General features: G+C 37.7%; 1 protein-coding gene across 1 annotated transcript; it reads left to right on the forward strand.

Moving 5' to 3' along the window:
- Positions 1 to 3,241: 3,241 nt before the first annotated feature.
- Positions 3,242 to 14,694, forward strand: LOC122861995 (protein LBH-like). The gene is made up of 4 exons (XM_044167140.1): positions 3,242 to 3,734; positions 8,953 to 9,031; positions 10,816 to 10,990; positions 13,515 to 14,694. Exons 2-4 carry the CDS (start codon positions 8,954 to 8,956, stop codon positions 13,580 to 13,582), a joined length of 321 nt encoding a protein of 106 aa, XP_044023075.1. The 5' UTR covers positions 3,242 to 3,734; position 8,953; the 3' UTR covers positions 13,583 to 14,694.
- The last annotated feature ends 6,760 nt before the right edge of the window (positions 14,695 to 21,454 follow it).

The raw sequence follows: 21,454 nt of genomic DNA on the forward strand, positions 1-21,454 counted from the left end.
GATTTGGTCAAAGTGGGCTGAATGAGTATTGGAAAACTTCTCAAATATAAAATGCTGCAAGACTGAAAATTATTCTGTTTTAACATAAAAAAGCAAAAATGAGAGGATTAAAAAAAAGAAATATGACATTATCAAAAATACATTACTTAACATAAGGTTATCATCTCATGACCAGTGGCGGAATAAGTACATTTACTGTACTGTGCTGTTAAAGTACAGGTTTGAGGTACATGTACTTTACTTGAGTATTTCCATTTTATGTTACTTTATACTTCTATTCCACTACATTGTGGAGGCAAATATTGTACTTTTCACTCCACTACATTTATTTTGACAGCTTTAGTTACTTTACAGATTCAGATTAATTATATAAAATATAATCAACTAATAAATTATGATGTACTGTATTTTTATGGATTAAGCATGAAGTAGGCTAGTTACAATGAGCCCCACCTTTACTATCTGCAACATTAGTGATGCTTACACATTAATGCATCAATAATTATCCAATAATACAATATACATTTTTCTGAAAAGGGCCATTCTGCATAATGAGTACTTTTACTTTTGGTACTTTAAGTATATTTTAATACTAATACTTGTGTACTTTTACTTAAGTAAACTTTTGAATGCAGGACTTTTAGTTGTAACAGAGTATTTCAACACTGTGGTATTGCTACTTTTACTTGTGGTATTGCTACTTTTACTTGAGTAAGTATTATTTATTGAGTAATAAAACTGCTCATGACTACACAACATTGTCATAGGAAGCATTAATACACATGCAACTTATTTGGACACTAGAGGGAGACACAGCTCACAAGTATATTTTTACAATCACTGTGTGTTATTGGGATAAAATAACAAGGTTAGAAAAAGTGAATTATCTGTATAACACACAATGAAACCTTTCTGTGCTAGCTTAATGACAAAAAAGAGGAATATTTTCTTGCTATAGGCTTTGCTGCTGTTTGATAGTTAGCATCACATAACCCTTCACTAACTTTAATTAAATGTTATAACATTAAAATAGGCCTATAAGAAGAGACGACATCTTCCTAAGTTCAAGTTTTAGCGTTATAGTGTAAAATGTGGCAAGTTAGCTTACCTGACAAATTCAGCTAACTGCTAACAGTATTAGAACCATCAACGGCTGCTCGGTTCACCGCTGATTAGGTGCTGCCTTCAAGTGCTCCTAGTAAATTCCGCCATCAATCAAAACCGATTCAAGAGCGCACTTGGTCGGGAATTTAGATAAAAATTAACGCTACAAAAAGTTTTTCTGATGGCTTGTGTTTAATCAAGGAACGCGATGCATGAAGGGAATATACTCACCGCTCATCAGGTTTAAATTCAGAGCTTAATCGCTCAATTAGCATAATTTGGCCTTGTAACACCAAAATGCATCACAGCTAATTGGCCTAGTTGTAGGTCACTACTACTCAATAAATAAATAAAAAAACTCATCTAGTAAATAACCAGATCATTTCTAAATTAAACCTGCAAGCACCTAAGTTGTAAACTAACAAAAAAATAGACTAGTGTGAAAGGAGCAACATGGTTACTTTGCAATTCATGAGTTCCCATTCAGTCACAAGAGCATCAGTGAGCTCCAACACTGATGCTGTGTGATCAGGTCTGGCTCAGAGTCTGCGTTAAAGTTCATCCCAAAGGTGTTGGATGGGGTTGAGGTCGGGGCTCTGTGCAGGCCAGTCAAGTTCTTCCACACCAAACTGGGAAAACCATTTCTTTTTGGGGCTGGCTTTGTGCATGGAGGTACTGTCATGTTAAAACAGGAAACGACTGTTTTGCCACACAGTTGGAAACACACACTGTCTAGACCCGGTTTGTGCCTCATATGTAGGCTATTACATTACATTCCAGTCACAGAGCTAAGCATCAATATTTCAGAAAAATAATTATAGAAGAGTAAAAAACAAAACATCTACTGCACAATAAAAAAGTGCAGTAGATGTTTTGTTTTAACCCCATTCCTCAAGTTGCCTGGCGTTTTGTAATCCAGACAAAGAGCCATAAATGACATGCTCGATTTATATGACGTGAAACAGAAATAAAATGTTTTATTATCAGTTGATTTTGTCTATAATCCATTTGCATTGTATTGCTTTATATTTTATAGTCTTTGAGGATTCTGGAAATAGTAATAATAATAATAATAATAATAATAATAATAACAACAATAATAATAATTATAATAAAAAACTTTATTTATAGAGCGCTTATCAAAACAAAGTACAAAGTGCTTCACAACAAGAGAAATAAAATACCACGGTGAATGATGAAATATAAAGAAATAAAACACATAAAATATACAAAAGCAATAAAATAAACAGCCAGTTCAGGTAAAATCAGGATATGCTTTCAGATGTGCTTCAAATGTGTTTTGAGAAGAGACTTAAACAAAGACGCTGACTCAGACAACCTAATGTCTTCGGGCAAGTTGTTCCAGAGCCTCGGGGCCCTGATGGCCAAAGCTCTGTCCCCCTTAGTTTTCATCCTGGACTCAGGAACAGACAGGAGACCCCTGCCCGAAGATCTCAAACTACGTGAAGGTTCATAAGGGATTAAAAGGTCTAAAATATAATCTGGAGCCAGGCCATGAAGAGCCTTAAAAGTAATCAACAAGATCTTAAAATCAATCCTAAAACAAACAGGGAGCCAATGTAAAGAGGCTGAAACAGGTTTGATGTGATCAAACCTCTTGGTCCTGGTTAACAGCCGAGCAGCTGAGTTTGTACAGTCTGCAGTCCTTTCAAAGTTTTTTGATTAAGACAAGTGAACAGGCTGTTACAATAATCAAGGCGTGAGGAGATAAAAGCATGTACAACAGTTTCTGCATCAGTAAGATTAAAAAAAGGATCGGATTTTTGCAATGTTTCTGAGGTGATAAAAACATGATTGGACAAGCTTAGTGATATGTTGCTCAAAACATAAATTGCTATCAAACAGGACACCAAGATTTCCTGCAACAGGCTTGATATGTTGTGACAGGTTACCAGTAGATGGCAGTATATGTTTAGTGATGTGTTGGGGCCCAATAACAAGGATTTCAGTTTTCTTTGAGTTGAGCTGAAAAAAATTTATCGACATCCAGTTTTTTATGTCAGACAGGCAGTCCTGCAGAGAACTCAGCATACTGAGGTCAGTGGGCTTGACAGGGAGATACAACTGAGTGTCATCCGCATAACATAAATACATAAATACCTTCAGTCTCCTGGGTTTTTCAAAGATCAGTGGTTGTCTGTGACTGGAATCTAATGTTGGCAATACATGAGAGGCACAAACTGGGGCTAACTATTGCCTAAAATGTCATTGTATGCTGTAGCATTAAAATAATCCTTAACCGAATCCACCAAAAGTACACAAACGTATATGGGACGGGGTGTCCACATACTTTTTGCCATTTAGTCTAACTACAGCGCCTCGTACGCACTCTCCCTCTCGTAACCTCAAAGTTTCCGACAGCCATTGAAGGCAGCATCGGTCTCGCTCCACTGCGCAGTCTCTGAACACTTTTAGGCGAGCTGCAACTTCACCGGGAGCCTCGCGCACCCCGCCGCCTGTCGCCCACAACAGCCCGCATCATCATCATCATCATCATCATCATCACTACCATCATCATCCTCATCATCAGCATCAGCAGCATCAGTGTGATGAAGCAGCGGAGGACGGAGACCTTCCTGCTCTGAGACACTGGATCAGCCCGCAGACAGGTACGGAGCTTTCATCCGCCTTTTAACCACTCTGGAAACAATCAGACAAACGTTTCTTCATTTCAAACACTGATCTAGAAGCTGCCTTTATTCGTTTTCATAAAAGTAACTGAAAGACTGAGCAGTTTAATAATTTAAACTGTACCTTAGAGGTTTAGTGATGCTCATTGTGTGGGATTGTAGGCAGAAAGCACTGATCAGCCTGTATAGTGAGTTTAAGTGTAGGTGTAGCAGAAGCTGTGTTTTATACACTATCTATTAATAGTATCTGCTACCTGCAGTAAACTGGCTACCTGTTGTGTGCCATGCAAGTGAACCTGCTCTCAAAACCACATTTATTAATTATACATATGTTGCCAATGTATCAAATGCATAAAACTAAGTTTCTGTGCCATTTAAACATCAACTAAGTGAAAAATAGAACAGGAAATGTGAACTAGGCCAACAAACACAAGAGAAATCAAATTAGACTGCAACAAAAACAGAGCAGTGGAACCTTTCAGAAGGCTGTGTGGTAAGTAAATTTCTCTATATTTGGCCATGGATTGAATTTTTTTTTTTCATGTCCTTGGGCTGTAAAAACTTGCTGGATTTATCTGAGCAACCTGCATTTGAGGAGGTGGTGTTGCTGCTGGCTCCGATTTAGTAGCAGAAAATGTTTGAAATGCAGCTGGGGCGATAAGAGGAGCGAGAGTAGAGCGGCCGTTCTAGCAAAATCCCATCAATATCCTTTATATCTGCAAAAATGAAATAGTGGAATTAAATTGATTGTCGAACAGTCCTGGAGGATGGTAATTCTTGGAACCGCCGCCCCTTTAACTGGTCTCCACCGTGATTAATCTCATGAAGGAGGAATATTAATCCGTGAGGTCACACCAGATGTACATCTTACATCCGAAAAGCAAACAGTAAGGATGGAAGATGAGACAGTGGCTGCAAGCGGAATCATTTTCTGCAGATTTGGTGGTGTTTCACGTGAAAATCAGATTTAATTTTTTTAGTAGGTGCAAGAATCTGGCTTCAAACTCAAGTCTGCAATCCAACATCAGCAAAGTGATGCTGCAGTACATCAGGCTGCTCCTGTGGGTTTTGGCTTGTACAGTTGATTTTCAGGGCTGCAATTAACAATCTTTTTCATTATCAGTTAATCTGACGGTTATTTATTAGTCTATAAAATCAGAAAATAATGAAAAATGCCTGTTAGGATGTCCTGAAACCCAACATGATGTCTTGTTTAATTCGACCAACAGTCCAAAACCCCCAAAATATTCAGATTATTATCAATAAGACAAAGAAAAGTAACAAATCCTCACAATTGAGAAACTGGAACTTGGCAATTTCTGCTTGAAAAATGACTTAAACAATGAATCTATTATCAAACTAGTTGCCGATTAATTTTCTGTCGTTTTACTAATCTATTAATGGACTAATCGTTTCAGCTCTAGCTGATTTAGATTTTAGCTTTTGTAGTTTCAGTTTTTGAAAAGATATAGACAATAGATATTTATAAAAATAACGACTAGTGCTGAAACAGTTGTTTGATCAATCAACACAGAAGTAACTGATGACAGTTTTGATATTTGATTAGTTGTTCGAAATGTATTCTTTTTCATATCATTATAAATTATTACATTTCAGTTTTTTGACTGTGAATAACACAAAAAAAGACGCAATTTTAAGACTTTATATTGGATTCATCCAGTGGTGGAATGTAACTAAGTACATTTACTCAAGTTCTGTACTTTTGAGGCACTTGTACTTTACTGGAGTTTTATCATTTTATGCTACTTTATACACAAATAGTAGTTAACAGTAGTTTCACGTCCACCAGCTACAACATGAAAATGCTGCTTGCACAGTATTGCATCAGTAATAATAATCCAATAATAAGATATATAAAAACATAACACTTTTACTTTTGATACTTTAAGTACATTATGCTGATAATATGTGCTTACTTTTACATGATTTTGAATGCAGGACTATGTACTGTTACATAGTCATATTTCTACTTTAACTTACTTGTGATCGGTATCTGCCATCAGTTTCGATCTTTTCTTTAAAGCAAGACGTTAAACAGTAATGAAACAATTGTTAGTTGTAGCTCCAATGGATGCTTAAAGGTTCCCTGTAGAGGTTTTGACTAGTAGCGCTGTGGAGCAATGTTTTTACAGGTGGGTCTCAAGTTTTGTTTGTGGCCACAGCTGTTGGTTTCGCACTATTTGTAATGTGCAAAGAAGTGAAGCATTGCACCAACAAAAGAAGACTGCTTGCAAGCTAACATGGATGTAAATAATGCATGATTTAAAATGAGTTTTGGTGAGAAATAATGAAAGTAAACCTCCACAGGGCACCTTTAATATTTGTAGTTCACAGCTCAGAAATCTATAGGATCTTTAGGAGTTTAGGATTTCAGTTGTCAGGTTGAAAGTATTGATTCACTGCCTTAATAAAGCAACTTCTAATACGTCAACGACCATCAAATCTTCACTTAAGTGTTATTTACTTTAACACTCAAAGAACACAGCCCAAAATAAAATGAGTTTTATTTCATGGCCAAGAATTTTACCTTCTGCTCAATTCAACTCAAGACCTATAATGGATGTATTACACGTTTTAAAATGCAAGATGCCATAATTTGAACCACCAGTTGAAACACTTGCTGCTTCATCTTCAACCAGTTAAAAATGTAACGAGACTTAACATTTCATTTCTCTGTTGAGGCAGAAGTGAAGCGGCTTCCCGCAGAGTAAACAGGCAGACATTAACGCATGGATAACCTAATGGCTCAAATAAGGCATTATTATTCAGCTGGAGGAAAAGCATGACAGAAGCGTCACGCCTGGCATCAACATTTAAATTCTTGTGTCTGTTATGCTTCACATCACTGCAGAGTGAATGCACTTCTCAGAAACAAGATCAGACTGGAATCATGTGCAGAGCTCCACAGGCATCTTCAGTTTGCTACCTTCAGAGCCGCAGAGCCTTTTCCCTTTTTAAAACCTGGACATGAGACCGACTAGAGTGACCGCACAGATTCTCTACAGAAGAACAATACGAGCCTCTGATGAGGAATAAAGGCCGTATTGTTTCGGTGCTGCGGTGATGGAGGGCAGAAGCGATTCCAGGTTTCACAACAACATGGCTCCGTCCTGAAGGCGGTAATTGCTGCGTAACGGCACACATGAATACCCCCAAATCAGCTCTCGGCCTCGTGCGCTCAGGCAAAGTGCACTACTCAGACAATCAGAGGCATACAATCTCAATCGCTCGTCCCCATGGCAACAGCAACTGCCAGTGTGATTGTATGGAAAGTGGTGTTTCTGATAACTTGTCACATGTAAAGTCTGCCTTTCACTAGTGAGCAGAAGAGTGGTACTGCCGGCTGGTTTTTAATATATTATATTTTATTAATAAAAGAACGGTATCAGTCCAGTGTTATTCTACTTTCAGTATTATTTAGTGATAATGCACGACCAGGTGTCCCGATATAAGAAAATAGTGGATGAGCTGGAGGTGAAGGATGCCATGATGTTGCAATGAGGTGTGGTGTCTCCTCTGCTGAGACACTGTTCAACAGTTATATAGCAGCTATAATCGATATTTTTTATAATAACAATGTATAAAATGACAATGTGAAAACAATGTGGTCACTCGTAGTGATGAGCCTACAGAGAAGTATGAGCTGAATCTGCAGCTCCCCTCGGCTTTACTGAGTTTCAGTTCATTGTTTATCTGTCCGGCCACAACTTTACTGTTCTGGTTCACTCTCACCGCTCTCATAGCTTCGTTTTTAGGCAGCTGTTTTCAGTGAAAAAGCTGTAAAAACTCACTGTTCACTACCTGCTCAGCAGCAAACAGCAGACAGACACAGTTAGAGACCAGCTGGTGAACATAGTGGAGCATTTAGCAGCTAAAGAGCCTGATATTTCCCTCAGGAGTTGGTTGAGACCAAAAACAGAGCTAAAAGAGAGGTGACACAAACACGACTCAAATGAATGATCATGTTACTCCGTAACTGCTGGATGTGTAAATAAGCAACTGCTTGCTAACAAGTTCACCATATCAACGTAAAAGGTGATAATATGTCAGTGTTTTTCGCAACTTGTTTCCGCCGCCCTCAAGTGGCCAAAAAAAATCAGTTATTGCAGGTTCAAGTTTCTAAGTCTGCTTAACTTTAAAGAAAGTGAACGCATATTGGTGCCTGGTTGATGGAGTTGAACGCAGTGGGGAAGCAGTTAGGGGTGGATATCAAACTTCAATACTTTTTTAGTACCGAACAACATGTGTCTCTAGCATCAAGTATTAAAAGTTGGTATCGACTGCCAGGCTGGATCTTCTTTGCTTATTCTTTGATCAGATATTTTCAGTCTTTTTTTTTATAGCTAAAGTCTATCTTAATACAACACTCACATGTCTGTATGTACATTGGAAGAGTTAATGGTGGCTGTAATCATTTCTCCTCTCCATACAGGCCATGAAGCGAGTGACCACGCTGTAATATCTGCAGCTCTTGTTCTATATCAAAAAGCATTCTCAAGTTCAGCTGAAGTTAATACGAGGCTTCAGTAGTCTGAGTTAGCCAAATCGAGTGGTAATGTTAGTTAGTGGTTAAATGATGTTCAAAACATCGGTTTTGCAAATGCTTTATGAGGAAGGAAATGCACTCAGTACGTTTGTTAGACCTCAAGGATGCCCGCAAGGCGTTTTGATCAGAAACACTGAATGTAAACAGAAACTTTTGTTTGTTTATAAGAAAACTCCACAGGGCAACTTTTAGAAAATCATTAGTGTTAGACATTTTTCATTAACGGTGCCAAAATGATACCTGAGTAATTGTAGCTTACTGATAACAAAACAACACTTTTACTGCTATACTACTAATACTTGTAATACTTTTTGTATTTTGTCTGTGTTTAATGTGTGATGTATGATGTTTAAATTAGGAAATATCTAATAAATGAGTCTGTAAAGTAATTAAAGTATTCAGTGCACACTTTAGGTAGTTGTAGTTCTACAGTAGAGAGTTGTTTTTTTTACACTGGTCAGTAATTAGAACACTGCACTAATCCACAGGCTGTAAGTGAAATCAGTAAGAGAACATTGAACATCCATTGTGTGACATCAACTCAAGACAAAAAAAGCCAAAGGAAGCAGAGTAGAGAAACACAGCACAGACAGTTTATTGATTGGTGATCATCTGCGTGTTTTCCTCCAGGATGGCTGAGGTGATGAACTCTCTGGAGCCAGGTACGGAGGACTTTAGTGGGGGTGGAGCGGCAGCAGATCAGGACGCAGTATCCTTCCAGATGTGTGTGAATATATTTGTGTGAATGTGTGTGTTTAGATTATTTGAAAGCAGTCCTGTTTTATTCGAGTAGAAAGCGTACAGTCACAGGAGCGATGAGCAAGAGTGAAATGTGGGCTGACGCGACTAAGGTCTTTAGTTGGACTCAGTCCTGCTGTGAGTAAATGGTATGTGTCTTATCCAGCCGAGTGAGTTATCATCTACTACTGTGCGATTTATTTTCTAAACATAATGTATCATCATTAGGTGAAGTGTAAAGAGTGATCACTCATGCTTTATTTTAAATTGCCAGTGAGATGTTCTGTTTCTCTCTTTGCTGCTTATGTTTTTCAACTTTTCAGACTGATATATTCTGAAGGGACTTTCTTTGGTGAAAACGGCTCAAGAAAACTACAACAACATGGACTGAACAAAGGATGTTTGTAGTGCGTTTCCCAGGAAGCATTGATTGGGGATTTGCAGGTCAGGACATCAAGGCATCTAGGATAAAACTGGGCTTAATTTAGTTGATTTGTTTTTTATTTTTTTAGGTTTAGGTCACATATAACCAGGACCTGTTTCCCATTCAAATATAGTCAGTTAAAACAATGGTTATAGTAAACTAAAAAATGTACAGTTTTCCACCAAATTGTGTGTAGTAGACCTCTCGATGTCTTTTTTTCTGCAAATAACCACGGTCAGCATTTGTAAATGAAGCAAAATTTTGTCAAAATTCACAAGTTTGCTCTTATTCTTAGAATTAAGAATAAACACACTTTCCATATTTTGTAAATATATGATAAGTTGATAAAAGGTACAGGTCTGTCCCAGTCCCTCACACTCCTATACAACAAGAGGAGGTTCAAGACATGATGGATTCAGCATGAATACAATCAAATGTTCATATGTCAGTGTGATTCTTCCTAATGTTCATATTAACCATGTCTGTCAATCTAATGCAATACGTCTTATATTTGCTGAGATTTGAAACAAAACGTAGAAATGACAAATTCGAAATATAAAAACCTGCCAGTAAACTTTTCCTGGAAATTCTCTCTTTTGGAATAACAGAAGCAATTAAACATGTAGTTTGTTCACATACAAGCATTTTATAGGACCTCCACAGACGAGTATCACTTAGACTGATAACTATATTCTTCTTTAACCCATTAAAGATTTTTACGAATGATATTCCTGATAGAATATATTTATATTGTAAACATAACAGCTTTCTTCTTGCATTGTTCAATATATGCCAGTGTTGGATACAATGAATATTGGGTAGTCTTAATCATGACAAGGTGTGCATGACATGTCACCTTTGGAGGCCTGCTATTGGCTGATGGGGTGAATTTTGGGTAGACATAATTAAAGTCCTTATTTTACAAGACTTAGGAGTCACTGCAGTCAGCAGTGAAGAATCACACTTTGCTAAAAGTTGCTTTTAGCTTCTTTATACAAAGCTTCTACAGGAAGTCCCAGTTTTATACACCCTGGCCCAGATCATTGCTTACAGGGTTTCCAGACCAATGATGTGTGTAATTTCAGATACAGTTTAATTAGAAAATAGAAAAGATCGCATCACAAGCATATGCACATTTGAAGTTAGAGATCAAAGTAACAAATCAGTGAAGTCATCTTCATAAATCCAGCTGCTAATCCTTCTTCTTATACACAGTTTTCCTAATCCCATTTGTACCAGATTGTTGTTCTTTCACGTGTTGTGAGTAATGATGTTCTTATCCCCCCAAATATGATAAACCTTTAGTTAACCTTACATAAAGCTTTAAACAGATCTTCCCAGATACCCATGAAAGGTATCCAAAGTTGTCCAAGAGGCTTCCCTCCATAGTGGTCGAGCCGACAGACGGAGCCGAGGTGGAGAGTGGCGAGCTCCGCTGGCCGCCGGACGAGCCGAGCTCTCCGGACGCCCAAACTGAGAGACAGAGTGCAGAGGAACAAACTGCAGGTGAGGAGGAGTGTGAGGTCACTGAAAGTTTGCTTTCTTTGGTCTGAAGCCACAGCGGAAAGGTTGACCTTGTTTCCTTTTTTTATTTGGCTCATTTAGATTTAAACTGGCCAATTACAAGGAACAAAAGTCAAAAGTAGAAGAAGTACTCAGATCCTTTACTTAAGAAAAAGTAGCAATACAACAATGTAAAAATACTCATGCATTTCAAAATACAGAAGTAGTATCAGCTAAGTGTACTTAAAGTATCAAACGTAAAAGTACTTGTTCTGCAGTACAATGTCTCCTGTGACTATATTATTATGTTGTTTTAGATGTTAGAGCAGCATTTAACTGTTGTAGCTGCTCGAGATGGAGCTAGTTTGAACTACTTTAAAATACTGTAAGCTAGTTTAGTCCAGTGGTTCTCAACCTAGGGGTCGGACCCCTCCAAAAGGTCGCAACATAAATCTGAGGGGTCGTGAGATGATTAATGGGAGAGGAAAGAAGAAAGTACAAAGTTCTGTTAAACAAATTTGTTTTCTCTAATCTTTGATTTTTTTGTGAAATATCGGATAAATGTACATTTTACATCAAACATTTATTTAGATGAAACTATCTGAGAAGTTTAGAGGGGAAATCTCTCTTTGGTGGAACTGTTAACTCAGCAACTCAGCAACTCAGACATCTGAAACGTGACAAGGGGCCCCAACCAAACACTGATATTTTTGTAAAGGGATCACAAGCCAAAAAGGTTTAATGTTTAACAATGTATTTTATTTTATAAGCTTATATGTTTTTTTATGTAAAATCATGATCTATCATGATCAAGTAACTATAGCTGTCAGATAAATGTAGTGAAGGAAAAAGTACAATATTTCCCTCTGAAACGTATAAAGGAGCATAAAATGGAAATAATCAAGTAAAGTACAAGTACCTTAAAATTATATTTAAGTACAGTACTTGAGTAAATGTACTTTCCACCACTGGCTGGCCTTATCTGGTGTTCATACAAACAGCTGCCTTTGAGTGTCTCTCCAAACATGAGGAGCTGTTGGCCATCTGTCTCTTTATACTCACAAAAGGTTATTTCCTGTAATGGCTTCCAGTAGTTAGTTGTTTATGCTAATGACACACTTTGCAGTCAGTCTCACCTGACCGGAGGAACTGAACAAAAGGAGGAAACACTCAAGAGCAGAGATGTTCAGTATTGGTATACTGTGGCATAATATTTTGCACAGAAATATGATGATATGCATCACTGAGTTGAGAAAGGAATTGCAATATCGAGTCAGTCTAATCATTTGGCTCCCAAACAGGGAACTGCTGGAGTCATACAACTCAGGATACATGCAGTTTTCCAGTGAGGGTTTACCACTTGATGTTGTGAAATGCAACTGAACAGCAGAATCCACCATATTTGCTATAAAAAATTGGGGTTTGTGCAACAACAAAGCAGACATTTGCTCTTTAGTGGACATTCTATCTAGATTTTAATTGACCTTCTATTTAGCTTGATGTAGTTAAGGATCTGGGACCTGTTTCACCAAAGTTGCAACATGAGATCATTTCCTCTCCTATTGATTTTTACATGTTAAACGAATCAAAACGCATGTCATACTTATGAGCATGCAGGAACCCAGAAATATATCTACAATTTGAAACCAACAATCATCATCAATCAAACAGGCTCCTGCTTGTTAAATAAGGTTATCAAAATCTATTAGAAAAAGGACTATAAAAATCAAGAAAGTTGAAGCTTGAAAACACTTCGGTTCACAGGAGAGTCTGAACCGTACCTGAACTTTTTTAGGCAGATACTGATATCAATATTTAGAGTTAAAAAATCGTATAAAAAAATGTTGCCACGCTAGTGGCTCCAGGGATGGCAATGGCACTTTGTGTCCTCACTGTATATATCTCAACAACTATTGGATGGATTGCCATGAAATTCTGTACAGACATTCATGTTCCCCAGAGGATGAATCCTAATGACTTTGGTGATCCTCTGACTTTTCATCCAGTGCCATCATCGGGTCAAAATTTTAACATGTCCAATATTTTGGTTTATGACCAAATACCTGCAAAACTAATGACATTCCCATCAGCTGTACTTTGTGTTTACTGCTAATTGGCAAATGTTAGCATGCTAACATGCTAAACAAAGATAGTAAACATGGTAAACATATTTGCCATCTTATCTTTATACCTGCGAAACATGCATTGTCTGGCAGCGTATCTATGTTCCCAGGGTCCTAAGTTCCCTAACCCCCTAACCCTAGAACTGGGGAACTCAGGGCCTTTTGTCATGTTCCCATTACGTGCCATATAAATAGGACCCTGGGAACAGAGCACCGTAATACAAGTCCTGTTAAAGTACCTGTAGTGGTAGTTAGATCTGGAAAAGGGTTCAAACTCAGCTTTATTTCCCGTTCACTCCCTCACTTTTGTGGTACATGCTCAAAAACAAAACCATGACAGAAATCAAAGTCAACTCTAATTTGAAAGATTGAGGAGTAATCCAGCATCTGCATGTTTTTTCCAGATGAGGAACAGTCGAATGTCGGCGTGGATGAAGAGGCTTCAGAGGCGGAGATGCAGGATTCCAACTGAACAAACTCTTCTCCTGCATAATCCACTGTTACTGTGAGTGTCCAGACTTGGATGATGATAGTCCACTAGAAGAGCACATTGCATGGATAGAAACATTACGCAGAGAGAGGAGGAAGGGTAGAAAACCAGATTCCCAAACCCCAGCTCACGGGCTTGGAGCCAGAGTCGTGCTGCCACTTCCTTAAATAAATGTACAGAAGGTGTTTTTTTTTTTCTTTTCATGTACTCATCTACGCTGATGATGGAGCTTGTTCTGACACATGTAAGCTAATGAAGATGATTGAAGGGACCAAGTTGCTGTCTTGACCCTTTTTTCCCCCCAGTTTGTACTTTGCCTTTTGGCTATTTTCTTTTCATGCGAAGCTGTCTGCCTGGAAATGAACAAAAGATACTTTAACTCTTAGCATGTCAGAATAATCTCCAGTTTACGTGTCTGAGGTTTTGCCCGTCGTATATGACTGTTTCCAGCTTTGTGATTTTGATATAAATACAGATTTTTAATTTGATTAATTAAATTTTCTCTCTCTGGCTCCAAGCCCTCACCGTCCAGATGCCCACGATATTTAATCTGATATCTGGACAGATGTTTCTAAATGCTGTCTTAAGTATTTAGCTCATGTGTGCCATACTACTACTACTACTAATGGTAGCTACTATATTTTGTGCACAGTTTTTACATTTACTCTAGATGTAAATTACATCACTGTGTGTTAAGTGCTGACTGCTGTAGTTTTGGTGATCTTGGTCTCACTATTCACTTTGTAATAATAGCTACGATGTTTTAAAGAACAGTATTTGATTAAAAAAGCCTTCATCACTTATTCGATGTTATTACGATACATTCTTTAATATATAATATGTAAGCATTGTCTTCATACAGTAGGTGTTAAAGGGAATGTAATCGTGTTTTGTTTTACTTAAAATTTATTGGAGCAATATGTTCACAGGAATTTAAAGGCAGTCCATTTTGTTACAGACTACAGAAGTAAAAATAACCAGTATATTTTAGATGTGTGTTGCTTGTCACAGACATGATATTTTTTAAAATACTGGAAGCCTAAATTATTGCACAAGTAATAAACCTTTTCAAAAATTCTTAAAACGTTCTTTAATTTATTGTCCGTGTGGTTTGTTATGTTCGAAGGGAAGGTCAAGTTTACTCTGATTGGTTGAAAATCTTTGTCTTCTATAAGTGGAAAAAGTCTGTGGCGTTTAATGACATCTGTAGTGCCTCAAGTCAAGTGAGAGCAGCTGCTAGTTTTTACTGACGCTAAGGTTACAGGCACCCCCATTGCTGTGAGTTTTGACAGTTTGGTTATTTACCATCACCACAACTGACCCAATAAAGAGAGACAGCTAACGCTACATAGACCATGTACACACAGCACTCAGTACGCATGAGGTGTTGAAATAACATGAACGAAAAGTCATGTCTATCTTCCACTTTCCACTCTCACGCTGCTTTGTCACTTTGCTTCTTGAGGCATGAGAACAGTCGCAGTTGCAAGTCTTGCAATGTCAGTCAGCGGTCAGGGTGCTTTTGTTCCAAAATGTAAAGCACTGACCGGAAGGTGAGACCTGAAAGCCTCAAATCTCAGCAGCTGGTGAAGAAATCATTGTGCAGGTATCATTTTCATCAGATCAAAATACACATTTGTGATACATGTCATCTACTCAGAACAGTAAAATTAATTCTCAGTATAAGAGCTCAGTCTGAACAGTTTGATTTGAAAGAGCTGCTTTAAACATTCATAATCTAATCAAAGATAAAAATCTTACATGATTACGTCTGGTGTTCAAAATATCTTTATTCACATATTTACTTGCTTGAAGGAAGACAAAGATGATCTGCTGGAAACACTCTGCTGTTGTTTGACATTTTCACACACTCCACCACTTTAATGAGTGATGCATCTTTCTCAGGGGAACCATTTTCAAATAGGTGATTTTTGGGGATGTAAACAGAAAGCTCATCATCTGTTCGATAGAAGTTTACTCAGATAAAACTGCTGCTTCAGGGCAAAAACACAGCAGCAAACCAATAATAGTGCAATAATTGTTGATATTAGTTTTGGTCTGTCTCACGGCTTACTGTGGAGCATTTAACCACATCCACTGTCAGATTTGTTGCTGTGTTCTACTACAGTCAGCCATAATGAATGTGACACTGTGAAGGTCAATACTCCCCATTCATTTTAGATAGATACTTTATTTATCCCCGGGGGGAAATTCACATGTCACAGCAGCAGTACACGAACAAACCACACAAAGAATAGTGCAAAATCAAGTGTCAAACGCAAGTACTAACATAAAAGCAAAAAAGTAAAATGATCTCCTGTGCTGCTCGGTGGAAAACCCTGGTGGTATAGGTCTTTGGCTGAAGACGCTTCTCTTCTCAACCAGCATGTGGAAGAGGGGGTGGGAAACATTGTTCAGGATGCTAGACACCCTCTTCTTCATCACTGCCAGTCCATATCCTCCTCCTCCCCACCTCATTTGTTCTGATTGAACTTTGACACGCACAATTTCAAGGCTCTCCAGTGTCCAGCCAGTTTGAGAATGATGGGCTATTGACTAATTCAGGACATATTGAGTGTTTATATCGTTATGTTAATGTTATGTTAATGTAACTCCATAGGCAGGCAGCAGAGAAGCAATGATGCTGCTCAGGTGCAGTGAGTGTAATAGACGTTAATGACAATTAAGTGTTTGATAAGAAGCTGTATAACTTACAACTTGTGGAACCACACAAGCTTTTGCCATTTCTGCGTGTAACCCTGCCCGTGCTGTTTCTTGCCCCGCCTGCTTTTTTACCAAAATTTTGCCAGGCAAAGTCGGGTTTGACCTCACCACGGCTGTGGTTCCTCAAGTGTTTTGGCTTGTGCTCCTTTACAGCAAAGTAATGTCTACTTGCGACCCCTTATCACAAGTCATGTATGTCTAAAGAGGGATGTTGCCTTCTTGGATTGTTTCAATTCGATAGTTTTTAGAGGCCAGGATGGGAACCACTGCTTTAATGCAGTGTGAGGATAAAAGCATCCACCAAATAAATCAACAAACATTCCCTGAGAAGACAACGAGGACAAAATAAAAGATAAAAAGTAACACTAACTAGATATATGGATATTAATAATCATACTATTTCGTGGAAAATATTTCCCTTGTAAAAAGAAAGATGTCCTGTGGGATTTCAGCCTTGCAGTATTTCTCTTTTTCCATCTTTTCAGTGATGGAAATTCATGTGTGTTTCTTCTCCTCTGAGCTGGAGGCTGCACCATGAATCCAAACTCTGCTTTTATTTTTCTCTGATTTATGTTTCTTGCCTCATAGTTATTCAAGGAAAGTAATCCCAACATCTGCTGTACCCACTGCTGCATGTCACGTCATAGCCAAAGAACAGGAAGCATTTTCATGTATCACTTGTTGGGAGCCCTCAATCAAAATAATTTTATTCGTAAATCAACCATGGCCAAATAGCAACAGATGTTCTTTATATTTCGACATTAAATCATTTCAACAGATCACAAAAAAATCCCACACGCTCTCATCGCTTAGAGGCTTTTTTGCATGCAGGAGGTCAAATTTACAGCAAAGTCCAATGTGACATGAACACAGCAAAGGTTTTCCAAAGGTTTTATTCTGACCAGGTGTATCCAGGTGAAAACTATTATTTCATTTATTTACTGGAAGGGAAGACAAGCTACAGTGGGATTTTGTTAAATTCCATATTAGTTGGTTTGCACGATTCTTTTTCCAAAACATTTTTGGGTCAGCATAGGAATAATACTCTTCTTGATGTTTTAGTTCTCAAACCACCAGAGCACAAAGTGAAGTCTTTAAACTGCTTACTAAAATACATTCATATTAAGCAAACAACCACCCATTGAGAAGCACAGGAACAATTTAGTATTTTCAGTTGATGGAAGACTATTTAGTACTACTAACTAGTTAAGTCCAGTTTTTCTGTTAATTGGAAAACTGGTCTAAAGGGACGGATTACTGTAATTCTTAAGTGAGGGGAGCCAAAGAGGAACGAGTTTGGTTATGACGCTCATTTTTCACAATATTTGGTAAAAGAAATCATGGTTCCATGTGGCCATTTTCAAAATTATGCATTTAATTATGCCTGAGGGGGAACAATAAGGTTTTTTTGTCACACACATTATTTGCTTATTGGTCTTTTATGAACTTAACCCAAACTCTCAAGTAATTTTATATAGTTTTAGTCACCAGATAAAAACAGTAATGCGAGGTATCTGTGTGTTTTTAACACTATAGCATTGTAAGTCTGGATTTCTCTGTGTTTTGCGACTCAGTTTGCTCCTGATTGGTTCCCAGATTGAATTGATGAAAGTTGCACTTTCAGTTTCATTTCACTATTTCTTTTATTATGGGAAACAATTTGACATTTAAAGCTATTGCAAAGATTTCACACAAAACAAAGAACCACCTCCACAGATAATTGCTGTACTTTTAATCACTCTACAGACTTTAATGTTGTATCGATTAAAGGTTTTCATTCTACGTGTTTAGTGCAAGAACTCATCCATAAAAATATGCAAATAGGCACATATGTTGGCACCATTGTCACCAACAGTGACTGAAATCTTATTGTGTTAAATGCTGAAACAATTAGTTGATTAACAACAATTTCGATAATCTAAAGGTTAAAGTCATTTATCAAGAAAAATGCCAAATATTCTCTTGTCCCAGCTTCTTAATTGTGAGATTTTGTTTATCTGTTTTATATCATTGTTGACTGAATATTTTGGGGTTTTGGACTGTTGCTCAGACAAAACAAGCGTTATGAAGACGTCAACTTGGGTTTTGGGAAATTGTGATGGGCATTTTTCACTGTTTTCTGACATTGTTTAAACTAAATTAATAATCAAATCAAATAATCATAAAAAGAAAAGAAAAGAAGTTTCAGCCATAGTTAAGAGGATTAATTGTCTGATTGCTTCATACTGTTGCCCCACAGGTTGACTAATTCAATTCAAGGGCAAGACATGCTTATAGCTGCCCTTTTTGAAAATGCTATAACTTTAAATTATCCACTGAGACAAAAATAAAATAGTTTTGATTATGCAGTGCACACAAGAAGAGGACCATTTTAATTGTTAAAGGCTTTCTGTGTCAGTCTGTGTCTCTTCCTTCATTCTGTCTTGTATACACACACTCAGACGAACAGGCAACATGCACTGCGCTCCCACATACACTTTGATAGCTTGTTGAGGCTGATATACTGTTGAAGGTCAGATTGAGTCTTGATCCAGACAGCGAGATGGATGGTGGGATCTCCATCTTATTTCTTTCATGCCTCGTTCCCTCTCTGGATCTGACCTTTCGAATGACAACCTTGTGAAGAGCACTTCATCGGAGCAAGCGGGGTCACTCCTGGGAAAATGAAGGGCTGCGGGGAGCGAGGCTGCGAGGGGAGGAAAAATGCAGTGTCAATTATCTCTCAAATGTCACAAGCTGTTTTTCAGAGGAAGGAAGACTTGCACTCCTCTTAAGGACGGCTTGCACACACACACTGTGTCTCGCTTATATTTTACACATAATTCTCACAAAGGTGGAAGCTTTTAACATTTGCTGCTGCAGCGCTCCAATCAGTAAAACATTGTCACAGATTTGTACAACAAGATTCACTGATGCTGCACTTGCATACCAACAGATATCTGAGTTTGTTCATATAAGTTCATATATATTAAATGTATCTGCTTGTAGCTGATGGAAGTTTCAGTCGGTCCACCACTTTGGTCCAGACTGAAATATCTCAACAACTATTGGATTTCATGATCCTCAGAGGGTGTATCAAACTGACTTTGGTGATCCTCTGACTTTTCCTCTAGCGCCACCAGCAGGCCAAAATTTGATTTCGTTGAATACTTTGGTTTATGACCAAATACCTGCAAAACTAATGACATTCCTATCAACCTCAGCTGTACTTTGTGTTTAGTGCTAATTAGCAATGTTAGCATGTTAACACACTAAACAAAGCTGCTTAGCATCAGCGTGTTAGCATGTCCTCTTTCTATTTGAGGTGGAAAATAACTACTTTTACTTATTTTACTTAATTCGAAGGTACTGGTACTTATATTGTTGGGGAGATTTTCTACTTCTGCTATCAGGGAGCAAAACTGTATGCAACAATATTGTACGACATGTTTTTCTTCACATTTATCTGATTGCTGCAGACTAAAATGTGACATTCAACATGAGATAAACTCTTAAAATATAACTAATATAACTTTCTTTCAGTTTTTCCTATTTGATTATTATGACTTCCTCTTGAATTATTTTCTTTTTTACTTTCTTCTTTGCTTCTTTTGCACCTTTTTTCTGTCTTCCCTTCCTTCTATCCTGTCCATTTTCCTCCCTTCTTTCTTTACTTCCTTTTTCCGTACTTCTTCCTCCTGTCCACCCCTTTTACCCTTCTGCCCTACTTCTACCTCAGTTCTTTCCTCCTCCTCCCTTTCTTCCTCTTCCCTCCTTTTTCTTCTTCTTAAGTTCTTTTATGTCTTCCTTTCCTCTTCTCTTCTTCTGCATTCCCTCTTATTCCTTTCTTCCTTCTATACTTTCCACTTCACTCCTTCTCTCCTTTTCTTAATAACGTTTATTTCCTCCTTTTTCCTTCTTCCTTGCTTCCCCCCTTTCTGTATGTCTATTACTTTTGCTTTCTTCCCCCCTTCCTTGTTTCCTCTTTTCACTTTCCTCCTGTTTTTCTTCTTTTCTTCGCTTTTACCTTTTCATTCTTTGTTCCCTTCCTTCCTCCCTTCTTTCCATCCTTCCTTCTCATATATCTGACAGCATAAAAATCCCCAAAACTGGTGGTACAAAGTATTTACTCGTCAGTTGTCAATGAAACTTCACGCTACTAAGTGTTTTTATTTTTATTTTACTGCTTTGAATCTCCAAAACAAATTCAAAATTTTGCCTGGATGTTAACTAGCTCAATCTCAGTAAATAACCATTATTTTGCTCTGCTGTATCTCCTCTGGATGCTCTCCTGTTTCATTATGTAGAATTCATTCATGTTCAATTCAGAACAAAGACCACATGGACCATGCCAGCGGCCACTTGTAAATCTGTGTATTTAAAAGTACCTTTTAACACAGCCATTAGAGCCACTGAGTGTTGTGAGGGAGTTGTGTTTTGATGATGTCAAAGTGTGCTGTGCCAGGACTTTCATCTCCCACTCCTGCTGGCTTCAAACGGGTCTTTCAAATGTGTCCGTGATAGGCCGAGGTAACGCACACCCGCCCTCTGCCTGCAGCCCAACACTGTCCTCTCACAGCTCACCACGACTGGATAACAAGGTTTTTTACTAATGTCAAACATATCATAGACAATACAAGATGCAGCCCACATAAGTCACAACATATAAAAAATATGTGTAAACATTTAGTTGAATATACTTAGACAATGATCCTTTCTGGCACTGATTGGCCCAAAAGTGACTGCATCATTTGTGGGTGATGACATACTTCCTATTGCTTGTTTAAAATAAAGTTTAATTAATAATAGTAATACATTTTATTTATAGTGTACGTCAGAGTATTTCTGCCACCAAAGACAAATAACAAATTTGCTTAGTTTTTCATTGTAAAGTGAAAAGTTTCTCATTTTAACAAATTCCTTTTCATGTTATAACAAATTTCTTGTTCTAACAATTTACGTTATATACAGTAAGTTTTTTGTTTTAATGAGATAAATCCATTTGTCGTTATATTCAGAACTGTTCTTATTTTAACGAAATACGTAGAGTTTGTGTAAAATATAGAAAGGTTCGTGACATAACAAGATAAAGTGAACAAGAAAAGTTATAGTTGTTAAGAAAACAACAGAATAATTTGGTCCATGGTAATA

This window comes from Siniperca chuatsi, linkage group LG15, assembly GCF_020085105.1.
Source record: "Siniperca chuatsi isolate FFG_IHB_CAS linkage group LG15, ASM2008510v1, whole genome shotgun sequence".
Taxonomy (NCBI): domain Eukaryota; kingdom Metazoa; phylum Chordata; class Actinopteri; order Centrarchiformes; family Sinipercidae; genus Siniperca; species Siniperca chuatsi.

What these genes read in the sequence shown, in the direction of transcription:
- LOC122861995 (XM_044167140.1), top strand. Translation starts at nt 8,954, where the DNA reads ATGGCTGAGGTGATGAACTCTCTGGAGCCAGGTACGGAGGACTTTAGT. An exon ending in CGGCAGCAGATCAGGACGCA is followed by an intron (nt 9,032 to 10,815) that starts GTATCCTTCCAG and finishes AGCTTTAAACAG; the next exon opens with ATCTTCCCAGATACCCATGA. An exon ending in TGCAGAGGAACAAACTGCAG is followed by an intron (nt 10,991 to 13,514) that starts GTGAGGAGGAGT and finishes TGTTTTTTCCAG; the next exon opens with ATGAGGAACAGTCGAATGTC.